This window comes from Hetaerina americana, unplaced genomic scaffold (genome assembly GCF_022747635.1).
Source record: "Hetaerina americana unplaced genomic scaffold, ioHetAmer1.1.p SCAF_144, whole genome shotgun sequence".
Lineage (NCBI taxonomy): Eukaryota > Metazoa > Arthropoda > Insecta > Odonata > Calopterygidae > Hetaerina > Hetaerina americana.
The window spans coordinates 197,491-221,585 of record NW_027286559.1 but is presented as its reverse complement, the minus strand read 5'-3'; the positions used below and the strand labels follow the sequence as shown (position 1 = coordinate 221,585).

The window sequence follows — 24,095 nt, the reverse complement described above, 5'->3', positions numbered from 1 at the left end:
CTTAAGACCTTCCATCGCAATTGAATGTGAAATGAACCAAGACCAACAAGAAGTATAACAAGTCCTAAATTAATTTTTATATCACTGTTTGTCTTTAACAGTTTGATTCATTTTGGCAAAATTCATCTTGTATGCATATTTTGAGAGAGAGCATAGCACACATATGCATAAAAAATGCATATTTTTGCAGATACACTACTCCCAGATGAATTAAATTTCTCAGAAAATCCCTCTTTCCTCCTCTCAATTGCTGCCTGAGCGAGATTTCAATTAAAGCCAGGGTCTATCAAACCTTTTTGAAAATGTCCTGCCTTTGAAAATAATAGCATGGGAAAGTCATTTTAATAGCTACACGATATAAAAATTGAGAAAAGCAAAGAATAACATGCACATGTATATTTCTAAGGGAAAACTTTTACATAATATCATGGTTATCTTAAAACCTTGGTTTTTATAAAGAACTATAATCACCTATTTTATACGATAAAGACGAGCATTTTAATGTACAAATGAGAGAATGGTGATATTTTGTCACACAGGCCAAAGTGTTTTAGATATTGGTGTACACAGCAGAAAAGGGACCCTACTCTCACATCTCCAATGATTTTCTTTCATGGTTTAAGCTTCCATCCTTTCAACAAATAACTTTCTGTCACCTAATGTACTTGATTATTAACTAATCATTGTAGACAAATCTAGGAGCTATGCAAGTGCCTTTAAGTTTTCCCAAAACTGGTATTGGACAGCCAGTCCAGTAGGATTGGTCTTTCGGATTTAAAAAATTAAATGCTTTTGAGAAAGATTTATGTGTCAAAATAGTCTCACTCAATTTTACATACAGAACATAGGAAATAAGAGGAGGGCTTTTCAAATAAAATTATTCAATTGATTTTCACACTTAACCTAGCCTGATAAACTGAAAGTGGCCATTTACAAATTGAGTCTGTTTTACAGTTCCAGTGCATCCAACATAAGCAGTGGGCTTTAGAAATGCTTTAATGTTCTTGTAACTACTCTTTAAATAAATGGAAAAATATAACGATCCTTTGAAAGCCATTCATAAGCCAGGTAGCATGGAAAAGCTTGATATTCTGCAAAAATCAGTTGAGTTCATGGAAGGAAGATGAACATCTTAACTCACGTGGAAAGATAAAAGGGGAAAATATTATTCAATACAAAATACTTTTGCCACAGGAGAAATGCATTTTCTTATTGAAAATACAACTTTTCACTGTGAGAGTACATGTTGCAACTGAAGAGCTATGATGATGCTTCGAAACTGATGAGCTTAGCATGATGACGGAAACTTAAAGGCCAAGTCTTAGATTTTGTACAGGGATATAATGAACTGATAGAATTAATTAGCAAACAAATACATGCACAATATGCAACTCAAAAGTTCATGTTATCAGCATATAAGACAAGAGGTTTCTCTCTTACCATAGTAATCAATTCAAAGGCTAGTTTTCAATTGATGAGGTTAGAGCTCATCTCAAACTTAAATTTAGACATACGCAAGTTGAACATTCAACATAGGAAGGACAGTTCCTTTCCTTGAGGAACCAGTGATAATCCATTACAGATGATTCGCAAACAAAACATAACACTGTGATTTTAGATGGTTTTAATTGACTTTTCTGATAAATTAATACTTCAATCGACAAATAGCCCTACATTAAAAGGGTAACCCAAACAGGAAAATATTCTGTAGCCTTTGTGATATCTAATCATTAGAATATGTAGTTTTAAAAAGGTCATATTAGACGAAATTGGTAATTTTAGGCTTGACTTAGTGGTCCTTATCCAATAGAGCAAGAAAAATTGCAACCTGAAGATGATACTATGTATTAAAAACTGGGTTGTGGAAGATTAACACACTAATTGGAATTAACAAAGCGGCATTTTTTTCTTTCCATGTCAATGGATGAGTAACACTACAAATTAATATACCAAAAGGTCAATATAAACTATTTTAAAATGAATTATTCATCCTTCAGTTGCATTTAGGGGAAAAATCTATCATTCAATGAGAACTTTATCAGCTTAGATAAGTTTGCAAAGGGAAAAATATTCTTGAATTATTGCGGCATATCAAACTTATTGTCCTGTACTCCTCACATGATGTAGCCCTTACCTTTTTCGGAATAGGAACTAAAACTGATCTCACTAAGTCTTCCGGCCAGATTCCTTCCTTGTAAATACTACAGATCAGCCCATACAGCCTCTTCCTCCCACATTTCCCTAAACATTTCAATAGTTCCGCGGGAATGTTATCTACCCCCTCGACCTTATTTAGTTTCATCTCCCTTAATGCCCTTTCTATCTCACTGTCTAGTATGCCTGGACCGAGGCTATCTTCCTCTACGTCATTTTCTTTTTCAATGTCTAACTTTGTTGGTCTTAGTTTTTTACTATACAGTTCTTCTACATATTCGTTCCATCTCTCTTGGATCTTTCCTGCGTCGACTATTACCTTACCCACCTTATCTCTAACTGTTAGCATAGATCTCCCTTTCTTACTTCCCAAAAAAGGTTTAACTTTGTTGTACAGCGCACCGATTTCACCCTTCCTCTGCAGACTTTCCATATCCTCGTACTGCGTTTTCCACCATGCTTCTTTTGCTTTGTTTTTTGCCCGCCTCAATTTATTGCTCAATTCTTTGTACTTCATTTTGCCTAATTCTGTATTTACATTCTTCCATTTTCGCTGCTCATCCATCTTTGTAATCATCTAATCCACGATCCATGGTTTCCTAGTACTTTTAGCGTTAATGATTCCAATAGTGTCTTTTGCGGCTTTAGACAACGCTTTCTTGAAACTTTCCCATTTCTCTTCGATAGTTCCTAGCTCTTTACCATCCTCCATGATTTCCTCTACCGCCTGTTTGTATTCCTTCCTTTTCAACCCATTTAATGCTTCTACATTCCATTTTCTAACTCGCCGCCCCTACCTTATCCTTTTGAAACGGACGCTGTATTTCATAACAACTAAATTGTGGCCTGAGTCCACATCTGCTCCCGGAAAACTGTGCGAATTTATCACACTGTTCCTAAACCTCTGTCTAACCAGGATATAATCTAGCTGATACCTTTCTGAGTCACCTGGCATTCTCCATGTATACCTGCGTCTTTTGTGGTGTCTAAACCAAGTGTTGGTGATGACTAACCCCTGTCTCCTGCAGAACTCAACTGCTTTCTCCCCGCGGTCATTCCTCGTGCCTAAACCGTAGTCCCAGACCTCATCACCATCTCTTCCTTCGCCTACCGTCGCATTCCAATCCCCCATCACTATCATAGATCCTGTGCTAGAATTAAACAATCCTCATCCCCAGATATCTCCTGATAAATCACCGTGTCATCTGCGAACATCCTAATCTTACTTTTCACTTCGCAGTTCATATAGTTAACAAAAATCAAGAAAAGCAACGGCCTGATTACGCTTCCCTGAGGTACCCCCGAAATGACTCGTATGCTGTCGGAACTAGGGCTGTCAAGGACTACCCTCTGTTCCCACTCTGAAAGAAAGTCTTCCACCCAATTTATTGCACCCTTTTTTATACCTCCGACCTTTAATTAATGAACGAGTTTACCATGGGGAAACTTATCAAGGCCTTTTGGAATTCTAAAAAAATCGCATCCACTTGCCTACCACTCACACCTGCTAAAAGTAAGTCATGTGTGAATAATCCTGATTGGGTCTCGCATGAGTGAGTTTTCCTGAATCCATGTTGGTTGTTACTTAAAAAGTTAATATATCAAGGTGTCCCATTTTTGAACTGACGATAATTCATTAAAACATTTTGCAACACATAGAAGTGAGAGAAATGGGTCTGTAATTACCGGGGTCCTCCCTCAGTTGTTGAATAATGATTGAGTTCAGTCAATCATTATGGATTACAATCAGCTTATGGATTATGGAATAAGTTTACAATAGTAAGCTAACTGAGCCATTAGTCGGATAAATAAAATTAAAATGGTCATAATTAGGATTGGCAAGCTAAGTTAAACTTCAGAGAAAACATAGGGTGTACCTAATAAAATCAATGAATCGCAATTGCCTGTCATATGGTTGTCTTCTGTCCTCTAGAAAGATTATTTGGCATGAGACCTTTTCCTTCCTCCAACCCCTCGTTTCCTCTCCACAGTCTTGTCTCCCTATACTTTCCCTCATCTCTTGTTACATAGGCTCTATTTCTCAGAGCTCCTTTCACTTTCAAGGAGATTATTACTCCCCTTAATGTGAAAACGACCAAATTTTGTTTTGAATAATTTGCATAAAAGTACCATATTTGATGTTTTTTAATTTTCAGCAAAACAATAACAATGATAAATGTCAAAGAAATAATAAAAAACTTTATGAAATAGTAAAAGAGTTCAAAAGACACTATGCTACTTAGTGATCAACTAAAACTGATATTTCGCAAAGGATACAGAATACGCGTACATAATTTCATTAAATTTAATGCAAACTGGGAATCCCATATTAATGGAGGAATTCAAATGAAAAGTGAACACCCGTTACAACAACCAGGCCACGCACCACCAAGGACACAACCCAACAACTGTGTGCGCCTACGAGCTGTCACTGATCAGTTTCCTTACCACAGCGATGGCAGTAGTATGGAAACGTAAAAAGCTAGCTTTTACCTTTTAGTGAATTGTGTGAAATAGCGAGTGTTTGCTTTTCATTTGACTGCCCCCAGCATGCATAATACTATATTATTATATTGAGGACAGCACTAAGAGTCTTCCGAAACATTGATAAATATGCCGGACAAATTCTAAGGGAATGATAAAATGCCTAAGAGGAGTGACCATGCACATGTATTTATTTATAAGAGGAATGATGATGCAATGCAGTTGAACTGGCAGCGCGATTCATTGGTGCATTTTCTCTACAAAATATGAAATTTTAATTTTTTCGACCTCCGACATCCCTTCTACTCTTCCCCATTTCGTAAACCATGATAATCAATGCCAATGATGGGAAAAAGGACCACCTTTGGACCTAGGCTACAGAAATAAAGCATGCCATCACATGAAACCATAACCCACTTCCCACAAGAGTTGCATGCCCTCCTCGATCATTCGTCCCTTTGCGCAAGGCAGGAAGAGCGCTTCCTTCCATGTAAGTATTCATTGCTTCCACCCTAGGGCACTGTGGAGCAGTGTTTTCAAATCATCGAAACTCAGAATATGGAAAACTTTTGCTTCCTGGGTGATAACCTTCTTTTGAGATGCAATGTCCTTGACACCTAATTTCATCTTAAGACAATGGTACCAACACCAATTACTTTAATTGGTAGTGAACACACATCTGCATCCACATGTGCATATATCTTAAGTTGAAAATATGAAATAATATGAAAATATAAATAATATGAAAACTAGGAAAATGAAAGCAGAAGGTACATCTTTTTCCTATTACAACTGCTACAAGTTTTCATAACTACATAACGATGAACAGACACTCTCATAACACTGCTTGATTTTGATGCTTGAAAGATAAGCGGTAAATTGACATTATCATAATTGCAATAACTGTGGCAGTAGAAGGCCATCAGGATACAATCTTTACATTACACATCAATTTATTCTTCATTTAATTTTTCAGGCTGTTTATATCTCCTTATGGTCTTTCACTGTTGTGGTTTACATTTGTGGAAAATATGATTAGTAATAATATATATCGTCCAGCAATTTTATTTCTTTACAGGATGAATGATATATTATATCCATGCCTGTATCAAAAACACATCTCATTCCATTGGGCCACTCGTAATTTATTACTTGAAAAGTTGCATAGGAATTTGACAAATAAAGGATTCAAAAAGGTCCACCACCACTGGATTATGACATTATTAACAACTTAAGAACAATGGTTCATGGAATTAGGTTCGCAACTTGACACTGTTACCATAGAATGTGCCATCATTTAACTTGCCAAAAAAACTCTAATTCTGATTCTGCAGTTTAAATAACTGCTTTTTCACATACTGGTAGGGTAATGTATGAGTGGAAAGCAAATTAATTCCCAAACAAATGGTTTAACATTTGAATTGCCCAAAATGGACGGGCATCCTGCTCCTTGCGTATTAAAAAGTCCATGCAACTTAAGTCCTGTCTCACCTGAAAATCCACATGTCTGCTCTTTGCCTCTTCCTTTTCCCAGCTCATGTGAATGAATGGCCTCTGGACGTAGTTATATATGACCTCTGCCCTCCCTCCTGCTCTTTTCTTCACCTTCTCTTTGTAGGTTGGGTATCCCTCTATTCCCAGGCGTATCTTCTTCAAACCTCGTTCCTTCATCACCTGCTTCGCCACATCTCGATTCTCTATGTATTTAAAAAAGCGATACATAGGCGTGGACGTTACAGCTGCCAAAAAGATGAGGGATAATAATTAATCTTTGTTTTCATCAAGAAACGAACAAGTAATTGTTTGTCAACCAACACTAAGTCGTTCAATAAACATGAGATGTGCTTGCATATCCATATTAACAGCACATCTTACATTAAACTATATAAAATGTCAATGAAATATGGCTTGCATACACATTGAAGAAAGAGAGAGCAATTTCTAAATTTTCACTCCACTGGCTTTGGAATGATGGACAGACTTCACCTTACTGCCAACTATAACTGAGAGATATTCATATTTTGCATTATTTTTACACACACAGAGATTTGAAGCATTAAGATTAAGTCCATATGACTAACTTTAGGGTAAACCTTTCACATCACTACAGTGAACGATGGATCTGTTGCCAACGCAAAGGAGTGAGGAGGATTTAAATATCATCATCAAGTGCACTGTACTTAGAAAGGAAGCCTTCTTTTGCTGGAGTTGTGCCACCAGCATGGCAATAAAGGTTTTACACCAGTAAATACAATAACAAATTGATTACACCTGTTTTGAAGGTCATACATCATCATTTATTAATTTTTAAGTCCTGAGTAGGCTTTCCTAGCATATGGAAATAGGTAATAACAAGAATACATAAGAGGTTACAAAACAATAAGACAATCGTCGATGGAATTTCAATATGCCAGAGATGGAAAATCATGAATCAGATAGCTTCAGATAGTTTTCAAGATACATATGTATACTGAAATAATATAATATGTTGAGAAATATTTTTTGACATTTAGATGAAATAATTTTTTAGCAAAGAAAACACTTCTTTGGCTAACACTGATTTTATTATTTTTCTGAAAGATAATGTTCATAACGTATACATTTAGCAAGCCATTAAATACTCAAGATTGCTGCATTACATATGACATTTTTTTGAGAAAGCACAGCTGTATCTATTACACATCTGAAAAAAATTGTGCATTTACCAAAATACAGTAAAACCCCAATTTGTGCGGATTGAATTTACATTTTCCCATCACAACATTTTTTCAGACACAATAAACTTTCCTATTAAGCCAATTTATGTAAAACCTCAAATGTATGCGGGTCATTCAATAATTCCTTAGAAAATCTACGAGATGGCACTTGTAGTATCTGAAGTGGTTGGCTTTTAGTAAGCCTCATCTCTCACCAGACTGCAATTAAATGTTCAGCTATATCCATCACATGGTTTCATTATCAAATGAAGCAACAAACTTTTGTTTATTTTGAAAATGGGAAAAAATGAGTTTCGTGTGGTGATTAAACACTTCTATTTAAAAGGCTTAACACCGTAAGAGATCAGAGCCGAGTTGGATGAAGTTTATGGCTCATCTGCTCCCGTGTTTTCCACTGCATACAATTGGGTGCATAAGTTTAAATGTGTCCGTACATCAACATATGATGAACTTTGTTCAGACGTCCAGCGGAAGTGACTTCTTCTGATGTGATAGATAAAATCCACCTCGTGGTTTTCAGTTATCAGCGAATCAAAGTTCGCAAAATAGTTAAGGCCACAAGCATATCACAAGGTACAGTGTTTATAATTTAGCACCAAAAATTAGGCATGAAAATAATCTCGGCTAGATGGGTGCCGCATTTGCTCTCAGAACAGAATTAACGCAAATGTGTGGTCGATTCAGAGGATGGGTTGGTGCCTTTCTGTCACAATCCTGTAGGCTTTCTGCATCCTTACATTACTGTGGATGAAACATGCACACATTACTACCCCCCCCCCCCCAGAGACAAAGGAATAGTGGAAACTGGGTTTCTACAGGCAATTTGGCTCCTTAGAAGGCCAAGACTGTGAAATCAGCCAACAAGGTGATGGCATTTTTTTTAATGCACAGGGCACATGGTTTTTTGCATGCACACGGAGTCATTTACATCAATTAATTGCAAAAAGGACAGAAGATAAATGGAGAGTGTTATGCATCATTATTGCACCGGTTGAGCAAAGAAACCAAGAATAAATGTTAATAATCCTCAGGCTTCCACAAACATCCATCTGATGGAGGATCCATGCTGCTTCCGGGAATTACCATTGCGTAGGTTGAAGGTTAAACAACTGTTTCACCCCCCGTCCTGGAGGTGCCTTCAGGTAGAAGTGATCTGCATTGCAATTTGGCCACTGAATATATAGGCGACGCTGGCTGGTGCTATACATCGCATGTTCTCCACAACCCTTCACACGAAGAATCGACTTGTTTGTGAAGAACTCTGCAGAATTAATTCGTGCTATCCACAACATAGAAGTCAAGGAACGAGACGTGCTGGTGAGCTTTGACGTAGTCTCTCTGTTCACCAATACACCCATTGAGGAATCCATGCTATTGTGATTCGCAGAAGCAGCAGAGATCCTTCACAAGAATAAATGTTCTCATTTGGCAAAGAAAGTGGACACCTGGACAGTTTTGACAGCAAAAATAATGTAATTTATGTTCAAATTATAATAGCATACACCATATTTACCAGAGCAGAACCCAAATGGCTTTTCTTATTTCCAAACTTGAAAAAATTGCTCAGTGGAAAACGATTCACATCAACCAAGGAGATTGTCGCTTACACATATGCCCGAGGACCTCCTCAAATCCTATTTTGTGGACAGCTTAAAAAAGTTTGAGAAACACTTGGAAAACTGTATTAAGCTAAAAGGAGATGATGTTGTGAAATGAAAAATATTACCAAAATAATTTGTACTTCTACTTTTTCCTAAGGACTTATTGAACGACCCATGCACATTATGCAAACCATTTTTCTTTCATCCTGCAGTTCTGCCACATTATACAAATATTTCCATGCTTATGAATATTTAGCATGCGCTTCCATGACATTAAGAACATTCTGCATCTTTGTTTCATTACTATACCCTAATTAAATAATTTGAATTATAGATTTCATAATTTTCAATAATTCCAAAAATATGCCTTCAATGGAATGGAATAACAGTATTTCATCCAGTGGTAGTAATGTGAAATGTTTTGATCGAGAATTACTAAGTGGTTATGTATTACATACAACAATATCAGACAGCAGCAATGAAATATTAAGCCCCTAATCATCTTATTGTATCTCAGAAAAGAGAGAACCTTTTATGTGTATGTGATGGCATGTGCCACAAAGGCCATTCATTGTGAATGATGAAACACTTTCAGAGACATACAATATCATCCCACTTAACGAGGAAGAGAAGATAGAAATTTCACAACTAGTGCAATTTTTAAACCGGAACAACTCATTACAGTGACTGTTTCACTCTTCTTCCAGGAGTTGGTCTCACATCAGTCGCTTTGATGATTGCATTGGAAATAAAAAATAGTAACTTTGTGATTCCACAGAAATATTTTTGTTAAGAGATGACCCGGGCTTCGACATTCAACGTCATTTTCAGGTGACAACTCTGACGGACATCCATCTATATATATATATTAAACTACGGCAGGGGCGGGGAGGTGAGAGGGCCAGAGGGTGGGTGGGAGAGGGAATTGAGCAATGATGGTTGGAGGGAAGGGTAGGAAACATGAGGCACCCTATGAAGAGCATTCCTCCTATTGGCGGAGGAAAGTGGGTGGGTTTTAACGGCAGGTTCCAAAAGGCAACTTGAAATGTTTCTATCGTACTTAAATTCATTTAAAATCACAATTTAGCATTAACTTGCAAAATAGAAGATAACAATGCCCTCAACTTCCGTGATTTAAATATTTCTAAAATTAAAAACCGCCTAGAGTTCTCCATCTTTCGGAAGAATTCTGACACTGACCAAGTGATTCACTTTCACTCAAGGCATTGTTTTTCCCAAAAGTCATTCACTTTTCACTCCATGATTCACAGGTTGGTGAACATTCCCATGTCAAAAACCAATTTCGAAAAAGAATTAGCTACAGTAAAAACAATAGCTAAAAACAATTGATACAATGAAAAGCTAATTGATAAATTGTATTTTAAAAAACTTAATCAACTGGCAGTCCGAGACATTTATAAAACCCAACTGCGATAAGACTCTGCTGCCAAATGGCGTAGAATCCTATATCTGGTATCTTCTATCTGGTATCTACTATCCTAACATAACTATGAGAATTTGCAAAAATCTGCCGAAAGATAAGTTTGAATTAGCCAATTATAATAAGTCGAACCTCAGGAACCTACTTTCCCCAAAAATAGACAAAATTCCAAAAAGTGAAAAAAGTGGAGTGTATAATTTAAGACGTGAGTGTGACGCAGAGTGTATGTTGGACGAACTTTAAGAACGGGCGAAGGAGCACCAAGCCTGCTTGAAGAACTAAAAGTCAACGTCACATTTTGCAAAGCATTTATGGGAATCTATAACCACGGTAGTGACTTTAAATTTGAAATTTTACATGTGGAAAAGAAAGGACTTAGACTAGACGCTTTAGAGCAGCTTGAAATTTTAAAAAAAGTTCCCTCCAAAGAGAATATTGTTAATGACCTTTTGTACACCTCCCACTCCCCCTCCTAAACGTACCACTTGTCGATACTTGCTCTAATGAGGGTAAGAACCCCTCTACTTCCTCCACACCTTCCCTTGACCTCAGAGATGCGTAAAAGATTTTTGAATTTATGTCTATGAACCGTTGAAACCCACCCACTTCCCTCTGCCAATAGGAGGAATGCTGCTCATGGGGTGCCTCATGTTTCCACCCTTCCCTCCCAACTATCATTGCTCAATTCCCTCCCCCATCCACCCTCCGACCCTCTCACCTCCCTTCCCCTACCGTAGTCTATTATATATATAGATGGATGTCGTCTGTCAGAGTTGTCACCTGAAGATGACGTAGAACATCAAAATCTGGGTCGTCTCATAATATAAATTTTTCAGTGGAATCACAAAGTTACTATTTTTCATTTCCAATATGAATTGATTCCATAAAGTTACGCTGGAAACCATCAATTGATGATTACAGTTTGCCCCGAAGCTTCTCCAGGTTAAGTGATTTTAGTTCCATCTTGGCTGCCATATATAGTATTCAATGACTGTCCTCGAGATTTCTGATTAGCTGCTCCAGGATCAAGGTCTCCCATTGGCTTTTCTAAGGTGAGGTATACCTAATTACCCTTTTCCAGGACAATTCGAGTAAGCAACCATTCTCTTGGTTGAAGTCCTCCAGATTCTTAAGCATCATTAGAACACTGACTCTTTGAACATTAGACTCCTTGTGGAAAGGGGTAATTCAACCTCACTCAGGTACAGCAAATCAGAGTGCTCAAAAAAATCCAAACAGTCAAAGAGAGAGCTCCACACCAGTCATCATATGCTATGCACAGTGGCCAAAATGAAACATAAATCTCTTCAACATAATGAAGCCTCCAGCACTGGGCATGGAACTGTTTTCACTGAAACAAGCAACTCCCAGAAGAGGAGGTATGAAGCATTGACCAACTGCACAGCATGGAAGCCTTCAGAATAACTCATGGCAGTCTCTGCCTGGCATGGGAAACATCAGTTATAATGAAGACACAGATGACAAGATTGGCATACAGTTATACTTGCACAATTACCATTTAATGCCAGTTAAATATTAACTGCATCTTATTGTTGTCAAATAATTCCATCCAAAAGATGGCATTGTACAGCCCAAGATATCATACCCCAGGGTAGCAGTAGCTTCCTCTATTTTTTGATACTTTGACTGAACTTATCGTTTCCCCGTAAATGCTGAAGCCACTGCGGGCAATGCTGATGAATTAACACAGAAATGCCAGTGCCAATCTAGTCAAATTTTTTCTCAATGGTTATTAATGTAAATAACAATCAAATCATTATTGCATTTATGCTTTATTCTTTTTTTGTACTTTGCCATATGTTTAATTACCTTTCACCAAATTATTATGAATAATAATGTTTTTTCAGTCATTTTTAATAAATTCTGCATCTCTTTTTAAAATAGCCTGGTCAATTTTGCAAGATATTAAGCAATTATACATGGTACTCCTAGAGTTTAAGATTGAAAATATGTCAACTACTTAAATGTGGGTGCTTGAATAGTATAGAGTTGATCCTAAGCATGCCGAATTATTTTAGAACATTGGTTGACACTGTTTCAAAATTAATTTCATACACATCAGGAAACCCCTTTCCTGTCACCACCTGAAACAATGTAGTGGGCAGAAAGCAGTTGTTGATACACTAGTCAACAGCTATCTATGATGAGATTGTGATCTCTTGCTGATTTGACTTCAGAATCTTTTTCCAAGAAGGATGGTGATATGATGGGAAAAGACTGTTTACACCATCAACTAAGAGAATAGCCATATTAAACAAGTTACAAAACCATATATTGAGAGAAAAACTATTAATAATAATAATTGGGCCCGTTTGAGCAGGATCGGGCAATTTATTGTTTCAATTTCAGTTTTTTTTGGGGTGCCTTATGTTTAAACCCCCAATACAATTTCGTTAATTTTACAAAATACAAAATATGAGTTACATGCCATTCCTTTCAGTTACCCTCCCCGTTCTTACTTTATCTTTTGTTGATAAATCTTGCCAATATCTTCCTAATCGGTTCCTCGTGTATATATTTCCCAATTTGTTGGACTTTATGCAAATACCCAAGTATAGCCTCCGGTTCGCGTCTTTCCTCGGCATAAATTGGGCAATAAAGGACTCTGTGTATTGCCGTGTCCTCCTCCATCATGCATTCACATGTCCCCCTCCTTTTTCTCTCTATTTTCTTGAGGTATGATCTAAACTCCCCGTGCCCCGTTAAAATTTGCATAATACCTTTGTAAGCTTTAAAGTTGATCTTCATTCTTTCTTTCACGCTAGGTAAAAATTATCTGGTTGTTTTCCCCTTTTCTAAGGTTTCCCATTCCCGTTCCCACATATCCAGGAAATACGCTCTAATATTAATTCCTGTTCCTGCTCCATTTCTCAGTTGGAGACAAAGCTACATCTCCTAGAGTAGCCTCTTCCATCTGCTTCATCCGTGCCTTGATTCTTCTTTCCTCTATTGAGAACGTTATCGGCTGTATCCCATTTATTATTTGTAGAGCTTCATTACAGACCGTATTGTGGCTCCCGGATATTGCAATCAGGCAAGATCTTTGGGTCTCCTCCAGTTTTCTCCGGATTCTACTGTAATTGAGTCTCTCTCCCCACACCTCACAGCTGTATGCCAATATTGGGATGGTGACTCCGTTGTAAATAGTTCTTAAGCTATTTGTGGTGATGCCAAATCTGTTTCTGCACAGCCTCCTTAAGCAGTTCAATATTTTCTTGACCTTGCCTGCTGCGTAATTTGCGTGCTCTTGGAATGTTAGTCTCTCATCGAATTCAATGCCCAGGTATCTGAATGTGGAGGATCTTTTGATGTTTTGAGATTTTTATAGTTGGGTTTCGTGACAATTTTTTCCCGAATACGACGTAATTAGTCTTATTCACAGAAATTTTTAATTTCACTTTCGTACTCCACGACTCCACTATATGGCAACATTCTTTTGCGAGTTTTTCTATTTCTCTCCTGGAATTTGCAGGCATTGTGATCACAACGTCACCAGCATAGGCTGTCCATCTGCAGTTTCCAGGAAGGGGCTGATTCAGTGAATCGTTCATGGAGATGTTCCAAAGAAAAGGACCGAGTATGGATCCCTGTGGTGCCCCTTTTGTAATGTTCTTTTCAACTTCCAGATTATTTAGTTGTATTTTGGTGGTTCTATTCAAGAAATAGTTTTTAATAAGTTCTACTATTTGTCCCGGGATTTTATAACCTTTGAGCTGGTTTATGTAATGGGGCCACCATAATGAATCGAATGCTGCTTCGTAATCTATGAATAAGGCCACCTTATACTTATATTTACGATTTTTGATTTTTTGCAGCAGTTTTACTGCCGCAGCTGCGGTGGATCTGCCTCTTCGAAATCCAAATTGGCTTATGTGGAGTAGATCCTCCTCACCAACTGCTTCTTCAATTTTCATTTTGATGATTCTTTCGAACATATTCCCCATTTCGGGTAGTAGAGTTATGGGTCTGTATGCCTTAGCATCAGAGGGGTCTTTTTCCTTAGATTTCAAGATGGTGCATAGGACACCCTTTTTCCATCCCGCAGGGAAGCACTTGTTTCTGCAACAGTCCTGTAGCAATCTAGTTAAATAGTTGAGGATAACCGGCTTGGCTGCTTAGATCAATTCAGCGTTTATGCCATCAAAGCCTGGGGCCTTTTTCATTTTCATCTCTTTAATCGCGGTTCTAACTTCCTCATCGGTGACATCTATCTCCGTACTTTGCAGACAAGGGAGGTTAGCCTCATGCCTAATTACTTTTTGCTCTTCAGTTTCATTTTCTGCTGCGTCATCCGGTACTAGCGTGTTGATGATGTTGGAAATGGTTTCGTCCAGGAATAGAAGCTCCCCTCTGGAGTTGGTCTCGTCCAGGAATAGAAGCTCCCCTCTGGAGTTGGTCGTCTTATCTGAGTATGTTGGTAGGATTTTAAATTTTTCCCTCGCGATGTTATATATTAACCCCCAGGGGTTTTCCTCAATATTTGACCTCGAGAATTTCTCCCAGCTTTTTTCCTTGCTTTTTTGCACTTGTTGGTCATAGTTCTCCTTTGCCTCAAAGTATCTTCTTTTGTTGATGGTGCGTTCTTCGTGGCTAATGCTTTTCTGGTAAGTTCTCCGTAGGTTCCTACAATTTATCTTAAGCCTATGAAGTTTCTCATTCCACCGCACTTTCGTTTTGTCGTGTTCTGGTCAGAGGGATCGAGGCCAGAGCGGAGCCTTGCAGCGCCTCCGTAAGTAATCTAACTCGAGCATCGATGTTGTTATTGCTTGGATCCCATGGCAACAATTCACATTGGTACCAGGTGTTCTTTGATAATATCTCCATAAATTTTCTCCAGTTTGCTGCACCAATATTAAATCTTCTTTGATGACAGTGTTCATTTTCTGTAGTCATGCCAATCTGGTATGTGACTAATCTGTGATCGCTGATGGATAGTTCGGCATGAACCTCCCATCTGTACACGTCTCGTATTAATGCCGAGTTACTGATGGTTAGGTCTATATTTGAGCAGCCTATGGTCTAACTAAACGTGTATGGTTGCCCCGGTTTGTTTATTATATACAGACCCTCGGAAGCTATTAAGTCCCCCAATGCCCTGCCTCAGTCATTGGTTTCCTTACTAAACCATATTTCCTTCTTTGCGTTAGAGTCAATTGCTACTAGTATCCTTTTATTTTTGAATTTATGTATCAGGCTCTTTAATTCTGTGATGTATTCTTGGATGTCCTCCGATGGTGGCATATATCCGGAAATCAATATCAATGGTTTCCTATAAGCCCAAATTTCTGCAGCTGCAAAGTGATTTGTTGTGCAGTGCTCAAAACTCAAGAAATCATAATTTTTGTTGAAGACCATGATGCTTGCAAAAAATTTTTCTTTGGCATTTGCTCGTGTAATGCGCGTCTACACTCCGAATCCCGGGATTTTCCATTTTCTATCATGACTGTTGCTGTAATATCTAGCCCAAGATCCGTTGCTATTTTTCTTAATTCATTAGTATTAACCTTTGCCCGTTGAAGATTGATTTGCCCTATTTTTATAATGTGGTTTTTAGTCCTCATAATCGATCAGCTCTATGATGCGTTCTAGTGCCTTCTTTAGACAGGGGCATTTCTTGTCACTGGCTTTGAGGCTACAATCTTTTATGTCTGCTTTCTTGCAATTCATAGAGCAGGGTGGTTTTTCTACAGAGTCGCATTTCCTGGAATCATGGTTTTCAGAGCAATGGTCACAAACATCCTGGTCTGCATAGCACTTTTTGGCAGTGTGCCCGAACTTTTGGCACTTGAAGCACCTCGTTGCTACAATAAAGTCCTTCACTCTATATGAGCTAAACTCAATGAAAGCCTTTCTCTATTTAACAACTTCTTTCTGCTAATGTGGTCTACCTCGATTACCCAGTTTGCTGTTTGTTCATCTCTTTTCCCAAATTTAAACAATGCTTTCACGTGGCTACCTGCAGATAGGTCATTTTGGTTCCTCAAAGCTTCCTCAAGATCCTCTGGTGTTACGCTTGATTTAACCGCATATAATGCCATTCTAGGGAGAACCTTAACTGGTTTCCTCATCAGTAGGTTATTATCGGCAAATCCTTTGCAATTCTTCAGTTTCTCTTTGATATCTTCGTTTTCGGACTCAATTTTTATAGCTTTGTTCTTCGTCCTGGTGATTCCTTTGATTTTAATGCCATGTTTTTTGGGGTTTAATATTTTTAGTACCTTCATCTTCGTGTCATCACTTGTTTCTTCCTCCACTCCTTCCCCTGGGGTTATTACTACAGTGTATGTTTTGTTTGCCTTCTTGCTCCCTATTGGAGACATCTCGCTCATGTACTCATTCCTCTGAATGGAGGCGATTTCAGCAAAAGATGGGCCCACTGCAGGTTTCGAACAGGAGAGCTTCAACTCTTCTCTAACTATTTATCTTATTATTTTTACATTTACATCATTGTTTTCGGACTTGGCCTCTAGTTTTCCTAGAGCCCTATTATGACTATTCATGTCATGTCATGAACATGTCCTCCAATTTCTTGATTTCGACTGTGATTTCGCCTTTTTTTAACGCCGAGATTTTTTCACTGCCCACAAGACGACGCACGGCGTCACTTGCTACACTAAACTGGCTTGCTTAAGAACTGACGTCTGCCTCTCCATGAGAGGCATCAGTCCCTGCCATTGCTGCCTTTGATTAGCACTGCACCAAGTGATGCTCAATCCCATTTATTCCATACCCAATGTTTAAAGATGATTCAAACGCTCGTTGATATGATAATGGGCGCTTCAATTAGACCTTGGGTTCCAATCTCCAGAAAAAAAAACAGTCCGATTTGCCCCAGTATTATATACAACAAATGCAGTGCTATCAAATGTCTAGCACTATTGAAGATAATTGAAAAACTATTGAAGATAATTAACTAATGACGATGAAGGATATTATCCTGCAGGGATACAAATTGGGAGAACATATATCAAGGGCTTAATTGATTTGCCATATTAATCATACAATTTTAACTGTCATATTTGAAAAAGCATAATAATGAAAAAGAAAATGGCTTGCCTAGATAGGGACTCTTGGGTACTGTGGAAGTCATAAAACATTACCCACTTCACAGCATGTAAAATGCAATGATTATGGAATTTCCATAGAATCGCAGAGCATTTAAAATCAATATATAGGCCAGAAAAAGTAATATTTAAAACATTTTGTACCCCCAGATTTGATAATCAAAGCATTTTTTTTTTCCTGATACATCAGCCAACATTGGATTTTCTGGGGGGGCAATCACCAGAACAGCCACAAATTGATGCCTGAGACAGAACCAAAACCAAACTTCACCAAATAAGTATGCTTCCAACCCATTATGTTGTATCAAAGTCGTTTACATATTCATTCAAGGTATTCTACCTATTTAAAGACAGGTTGTAGGTGGTCACTTATCACTATTTACTCCTGCCTATCATGACAATTCCTCCTTTAAGGGCCTACATTACTTCTTTCTTCATTCTTTCTACCTGCCTGCATTTTATTGAAAACTTCTATTATTTTCCTTCCTCTACCTAATTCTCAACCAACATTCTCCCTTCTACTGTGGACTTCAGCATCCCATCACCTTTCAATAATTCTTCCCTCCACTTTATCAGCCTTTTTTTGGATTTCCTCAGGTAGCTGATTCTCTTCACTCACCCTATTTTAAACAATATCATTTGTCCCCCTCTTCTGTCCAACTTATTTTTTCCATTCCCTACCACACCCTCATCTCAAAAACCTCCAAACTACACTCATCCTCTTGCCTCAAAGACCAGATCGCACATTTATCAGGCATTACCCTCTAAATAACAACCTTTACTCATCTTTTCCTTGTATCTTTACTCAATGCACCCATCATCAATTCACTTCTTGCAAATGCTTCCTTTGCTTACTCAATTCTTCTTATTTTTCAGTGGTAACCTGATCCCTACTTGAGGTGCTTTGTGGAGAGCACTTTGCATGAGTACACCGTCCGTCGGATGGGACATTAAACTGCGGACTCCTTGGTACCTTTCGACTAGCGGACGCTAATGCCGACGCAGGGTTTCTCTCTCTACCCTTCCTTTCCCATCCATCCCCAATGTTGCATATGACCTTAGCCGTCGGTTGCCTCCCATAAAAAACAAATCAATTTTTCTCTTAATAATACTCCCCTTTTCCCCTAAAATAATGACTAAATGAACAAAATGTACCTGTTTCACCAACCTCCTTAGAAGCTCATTATTTCTGCTTTCTTGTAGTTAATGCACATCTCATCCATCTCGCATTGTTCCTGCAAAGCACTCAATACTAACTGCAATCCCTTTGCTGTCACACTCACTATTGCTTCATCACGTGAAACTCCAGTCAACTTAATTATCTCATCGTGCATTTTCATTCTCCGCTCAAGCCCTTCTCACACTACCCCTAGGCACCATTCTCTTCTCTTTGGTCCCTTGCTAGGGGAGCAAACCAGTCTCACTGCGCATCAGATAGTCTCCCGTGGATTTCTTAACTGGTGAAAAAATACAATTTGGTTCCCCCCTACCCCATGAGGCGACGTGACAAAATTTACACATGTTACTGTGCTTAATACAGGACTCAACACTGATTGTCCAACTAGTTGACACAGCAAACAATAAAAAGAGATGTTTCAGGCGTGATATGGTGGAATATCATAATTAATTAAAAATTGGCAATTTTCCACAAAATAAAATGTATCAATGCGATCGGTGTCAATGTAACTACGAGGGTCATCCGGAAAGTAGTACCCGTTCGTGAAATAAAGACACAAAAGTAAATATTAACAAACATAACAAATTTTATTTGAAAGAGGATACTTTAAACTACTTCTCAACATAATCTCCAAGCAAATTAAGGCATTTGTCATAACGTGTGACAAGTTTCTGTATTCCTGCTGCATAGTCCTTCGCCGCCAGCTCATTGAGATACGCGAGGGACCCATCTTGCACAAATTTTTGCATAATGCAGATGGTGTTTAACAATTTCATGAACAATTGCTCGAGAAACATTGGGAAAATGCTCACAGATGTCATCAATTGTGACGCGCCGATCGTTCCTCACGAATTCGTCAACTGAGCTCACCAGTTGGTCTGTAATGACAGACGGTCTCCCCGAACGCTCATCGTCGTGTGTGTTCCCCCTCCCCATGTTGAAGTTGCGACACCACCGCCGAACAGACGACTCGTCCATTACATTGTCTCCATACACCTCCCTTAATTGGCGATGAATATCACATGGGCGAACGTTTCTTGCATTGAGGAATTTAATCACTGCCCTCACTTCACAACTGGCGGCGTTCTCAATTTTTTTAAACATTGTAAACAATCACAGAAACAACACAGGCAATGCTAGCGTCACGCAACTTGGCTCAGAGAAGGCAGACAAGCCACTGAAGCTATCTGACCTCGTCCAGCGGCTACTCGCGTCGTCAGCACTTCATGCGGCACGAACGGGTACTACTTTCCGGATGACCCTCGTACATCATCGTCAGGTAACAGTCATCACTCCTGAGTCCAGTATATATGCTGAAAAGCAAGTAAGGGGAGGTTAGTGGAAAAGAGGGAGGAAAAATGGAAGGCAGCATGGGTGACTATGTATGTGAGTGGGGGAAGGGAAGGGGGGGGGTGAAGACAAGTACACAGGTGCAAAGTCCTTCAAAGTCCGTGCTTGCTTTTCAGCGTATATACTGGACTCCCAAGTGATGACTGTTACCTGACGATGATGTAGTTACATTGAAACCGGTCGCATTAATAAATTTTATTTCGTGGAAAATTGCCAATTTTTAATTACAGCAAACAATATTGCCAAGCTACCCGTTAATTCATCTACACTATCCTTGATCATTTACATCAGTGGTAAGACAAAAAAAAATTTCAACCATTTCATGATTGCATGCGTAATGAAATCATGTCATTTCTAAATTCATTCTTTACAAACAGTTTTCCTTACATTTTGAAATTCCATCCATGAGTGACCAAAAGTTTAGGGTGCTTTCAAAAAATGATGCATGATTTCATCACCATCAGTATTTCAACTCTGAGATTGGTTTGCTGCAGCCCTCCATTCTTCCCTATTTAGTGTTAATTCCTTCACCCTCTGACAGGTTCCCTGTTTTACGCCCTTCTTAATTTATGAACATGATTCCATAGCAGAGACTTCAATTTACAAAATTCACTCAATTTCTTTAATTCTTCACTCAATATTTTTGATTTTTAGTTGCATGTCATGCCTAGAGTAGTCTCCCTTTGATATTATGCCATTTTGGCCCTAAATAGAGATTCCCATGCTCCAGAGAACTTAATTTTTGGACTCGTCCATACTTCGGTCAAGTTCTTTGAATAATACACTTCGTGGCATGCTTGCCAACTTAAGGATTTTTCACATTTATTTAACCATCAAAAGTTAGCTTTCATCATATCACTAAGAGAAGATAATATAATCCAAATGAAAACCATTCCTGAGCCAAAAAATCACACATCGCCACTAAAGCAGTGGCAAGTCATGCAATAAATTTATTTAACGATCATTCTGAGTTCCATTTTTATCAAATTTTGAAGTATCAATGAAAATAAATGTCTCATGACAGCTTTCTAGTAAAAAGGAATTAGGTATGTGTCATAAATAATTAACAATTTATTTTTATTGTTTTTTGCTATTACAAATCAAGTTTGCATTCCCAACTGCTCCATTCCACGATAGAAGAACGTGTGAAGGTAATCCACGATCCTTAACAATGCATACAATTTTCTTTGGATAAACCTTGTGCATAATTTTTTTTTGCATGGAACCCATTGTCATATTTTACATTAATTTGTATGCAAATAGTTGTTTCACTGAACGAGTGTTAAGCTTTACGAGAAAGATCGCAGAAGAGATGATACTCATATTATAAGGTCCCACTGTGTGCCTATAATAAAATCTGAAGCCATGATCTGATCCCAAGACTTGAACACTTTGTTTTTTTAAATCATTCTCCAGGACATTACCCATGTTTTAGCATTGGCATACAGTCAGGTTTACTCATTTCAAGGCATTCTAACTATTTAAAGGGCATTACGGATGGTCACTGATAACCATTTACTGCTACATATCATGATAACTTACTCTTTTTGCCCTACATTATTTCTTTCTACATTTCTTCATAATTTCAGTCCGTATTCACGCTGTGCAGAAAGTCAACTCTCTTCCGTCATCTTCCCTACCCACCCAACGCTTCCCCTTCTACCATGGCCTTCAACATCCAACAGCCTTCAAATATTTCCTTCACCCACTTTCTCGGCAGTCTTCTTTTCTCATCCTATTTCAAACTCCCACATTTGTCTTCCTCTTTCGTCCAAGTGCTCCATATTAAAGTCTTTGCCTATTTCTTCACACTTGCACTTAAGTGTACCTTCCATCATTTCTCTTCTCCTAACAAATGCTTCTTTCGCTAGTTTTATTCTTCTCACAATATCACTATTACTGTGCCCATTTTCCTCTAAGATGCTGCCCAAATACATGAACCGTACTTGCTCCAGTTTAGTCCCTCCTTTTAATGTTTCACTTGGCTTTCCTACTTATCAAGACTCTCATTACTCTTGTTTCCTTGGGGTTAACTTTTACCCCACACCTCTCACCTCCTGTTCCCACCAAGCATTCAATAATAACCGCATTCCCATGGCTGCTCCCCTGACTAATCTTCCCGCCACCTGCATTTGCTCCTCACTCATGTCCTCCCCATACCACCCTTAACATTTACTCAACATATGAAAAATGTGTTCAAAAAGTAATGGAAATTTTGCATATGCCCAATGAGTTCTAGCCACAAGCCTAAACAATCATTAAAGAGTACCATTTATAAGTTCAATGCCGTTTGCGTGAAGCAATAGGAACAAAACGCCCGTATTTGTGGTGAAACAATTCATGGCTCTTGCACCGTGATAATGCTTCTTCACTTCACGCCTTGCTCGAGAATTTCCAGCCAAACGAGGACTACAAGGACGTCCCAAACTCCATGTTCACCAGACATGGACCTGTGTGACCTTTCCCTCTTCCCACAAATTAAAGAGAGCCTTAGAGGGCCATCGTTTCACAAGCATGGATGAGATTAAAGATGCATTGCATGGGAGAACTGAAAGCAAAACCAGAGACCAAGTGGCAGGTGTTTCGAGGATTGGATAAAGCACTGGCATAAGTGTATAATATCTAATGGGAACTACATTTTGAGAAGATAACATTGATATAGACGAATATATGAATTTCTGAATGAATTCCTTTGCAAAAAACTCAAATTCCCATTATTTATTGAACACACGTCATTCATTGAAATGAACAACTGATAATGGTCAGTGCTGTCACACACCCCACCAGTCATTGCCCATCCGAATTTTCCCTCGGCTATCCTCCTCACCTGTGCCACTTGGATCTGTGCACAAGTTTCAAATAACTCAGCTAACCCTCCCATATTACTCCCATATTCTGCAATATGCCCCATAGCTTTGTGCCCTCTACACAGTCTCATAAGTACACAAAGTGCCCTCTCATCTTCTCAAAAGTACACAAAGCCATCCCGATTATACTTGATGCTCCTTTCTTCTACCGTTATCATCGCTGAATGCCTCTTCCCATTCCTAAACCCAAACTGACCTTGGCACAGGCAGTTGTTTTCCCTATTTTGGAACATTCCATCGATGATACCTATCCTCCCGGTAAAACTAGACTTATCGACCTTTAGCCCCGACCCTGAGTAGCTGCACACTTTTTTGGGACGGGATCAAAATTTGCCTTAGGAAATCTTCTGGCCACATTCCTTCCTCATAAACACTGCAAGTTAAAAGAATCTCTTCCTTCCATCTTTCCCAACAGTCTATGATGATTCTGCAGGGATATTACTATTCCCGCTGTGTTGTTCCATCTCCCTTAGCCTTTTTACTACCTCACTATTGTTATTCCTGAACCCAAGCAATTCCTGAGTTCCCTTTCTATTCTTAAACTGGCTCGGCTAACATCTTTACCATAAAACTCCTCAATACATTTCTTCCAACTTCCCTGATTCTATTGTGCCTCTATTAATTACTTCCCTCTCATCTCTTACTGAAGGTACACTTTGTCCCTTGTTAGATCCTGACATTTTCTTGCCTTCTTTTGCAGTGCTTCTACTATTCCTTGGGTCTACAAATTTCTCCTTATCACTCAACTGATCTTTCCACCACATTTCCTTGGCTCCATTAGTTTCTCACATAAATTTACTGTTTGCTCTGTGCATTCTTCCCCTCTTTTCTGAGTTTTGGTCCTTACATTTTCTTCTTTCATTCAAAGTATATTTTTCTAGACCATTTCCATCGTTTCCTTAGCTGCTCTTTATAATCCATTCTGATATTCCACTCACTTCTCCCCAACCATTTTCATTTGCCAATCCTCACTTTGATATTTATTAAGTTTTTCTGAACACTCCTTCTTTTTTGCTCTGGTAAAACCTTCACGAATCCAATTTGGCACTATTCTAACCAGGTGTTGGTCATTACCAAACCTCTTCCTCTGCAGAGCTTGATTACTTTCTTCCCATGATTATTTCTAATTCCTAAACTGTCCACTCTCCTACCTTCCTCCCATCCTTCACTTCACCAACCACTACATTTCAAACCAATACATACCAAAGATCAAACACTC

At 38.5% G+C, this 24,095-nt stretch overlaps 1 protein-coding gene across 1 annotated transcript in view; it reads right to left on the bottom strand.

Moving 5' to 3' along the window:
* Positions 1-24,095, bottom strand: part of mri (BTB/POZ domain-containing protein mrityu) — a 41,305-nt gene that overhangs the window by 4,801 nt on the left and 12,409 nt on the right. The window contains exon 6 of the mRNA XM_071583674.1: positions 6,130-6,377. Within this exon, the coding sequence (XP_071439775.1) occupies positions 6,130-6,377 (248 nt within the window). The remainder of the gene's footprint in view (positions 1-6,129; positions 6,378-24,095) is intronic.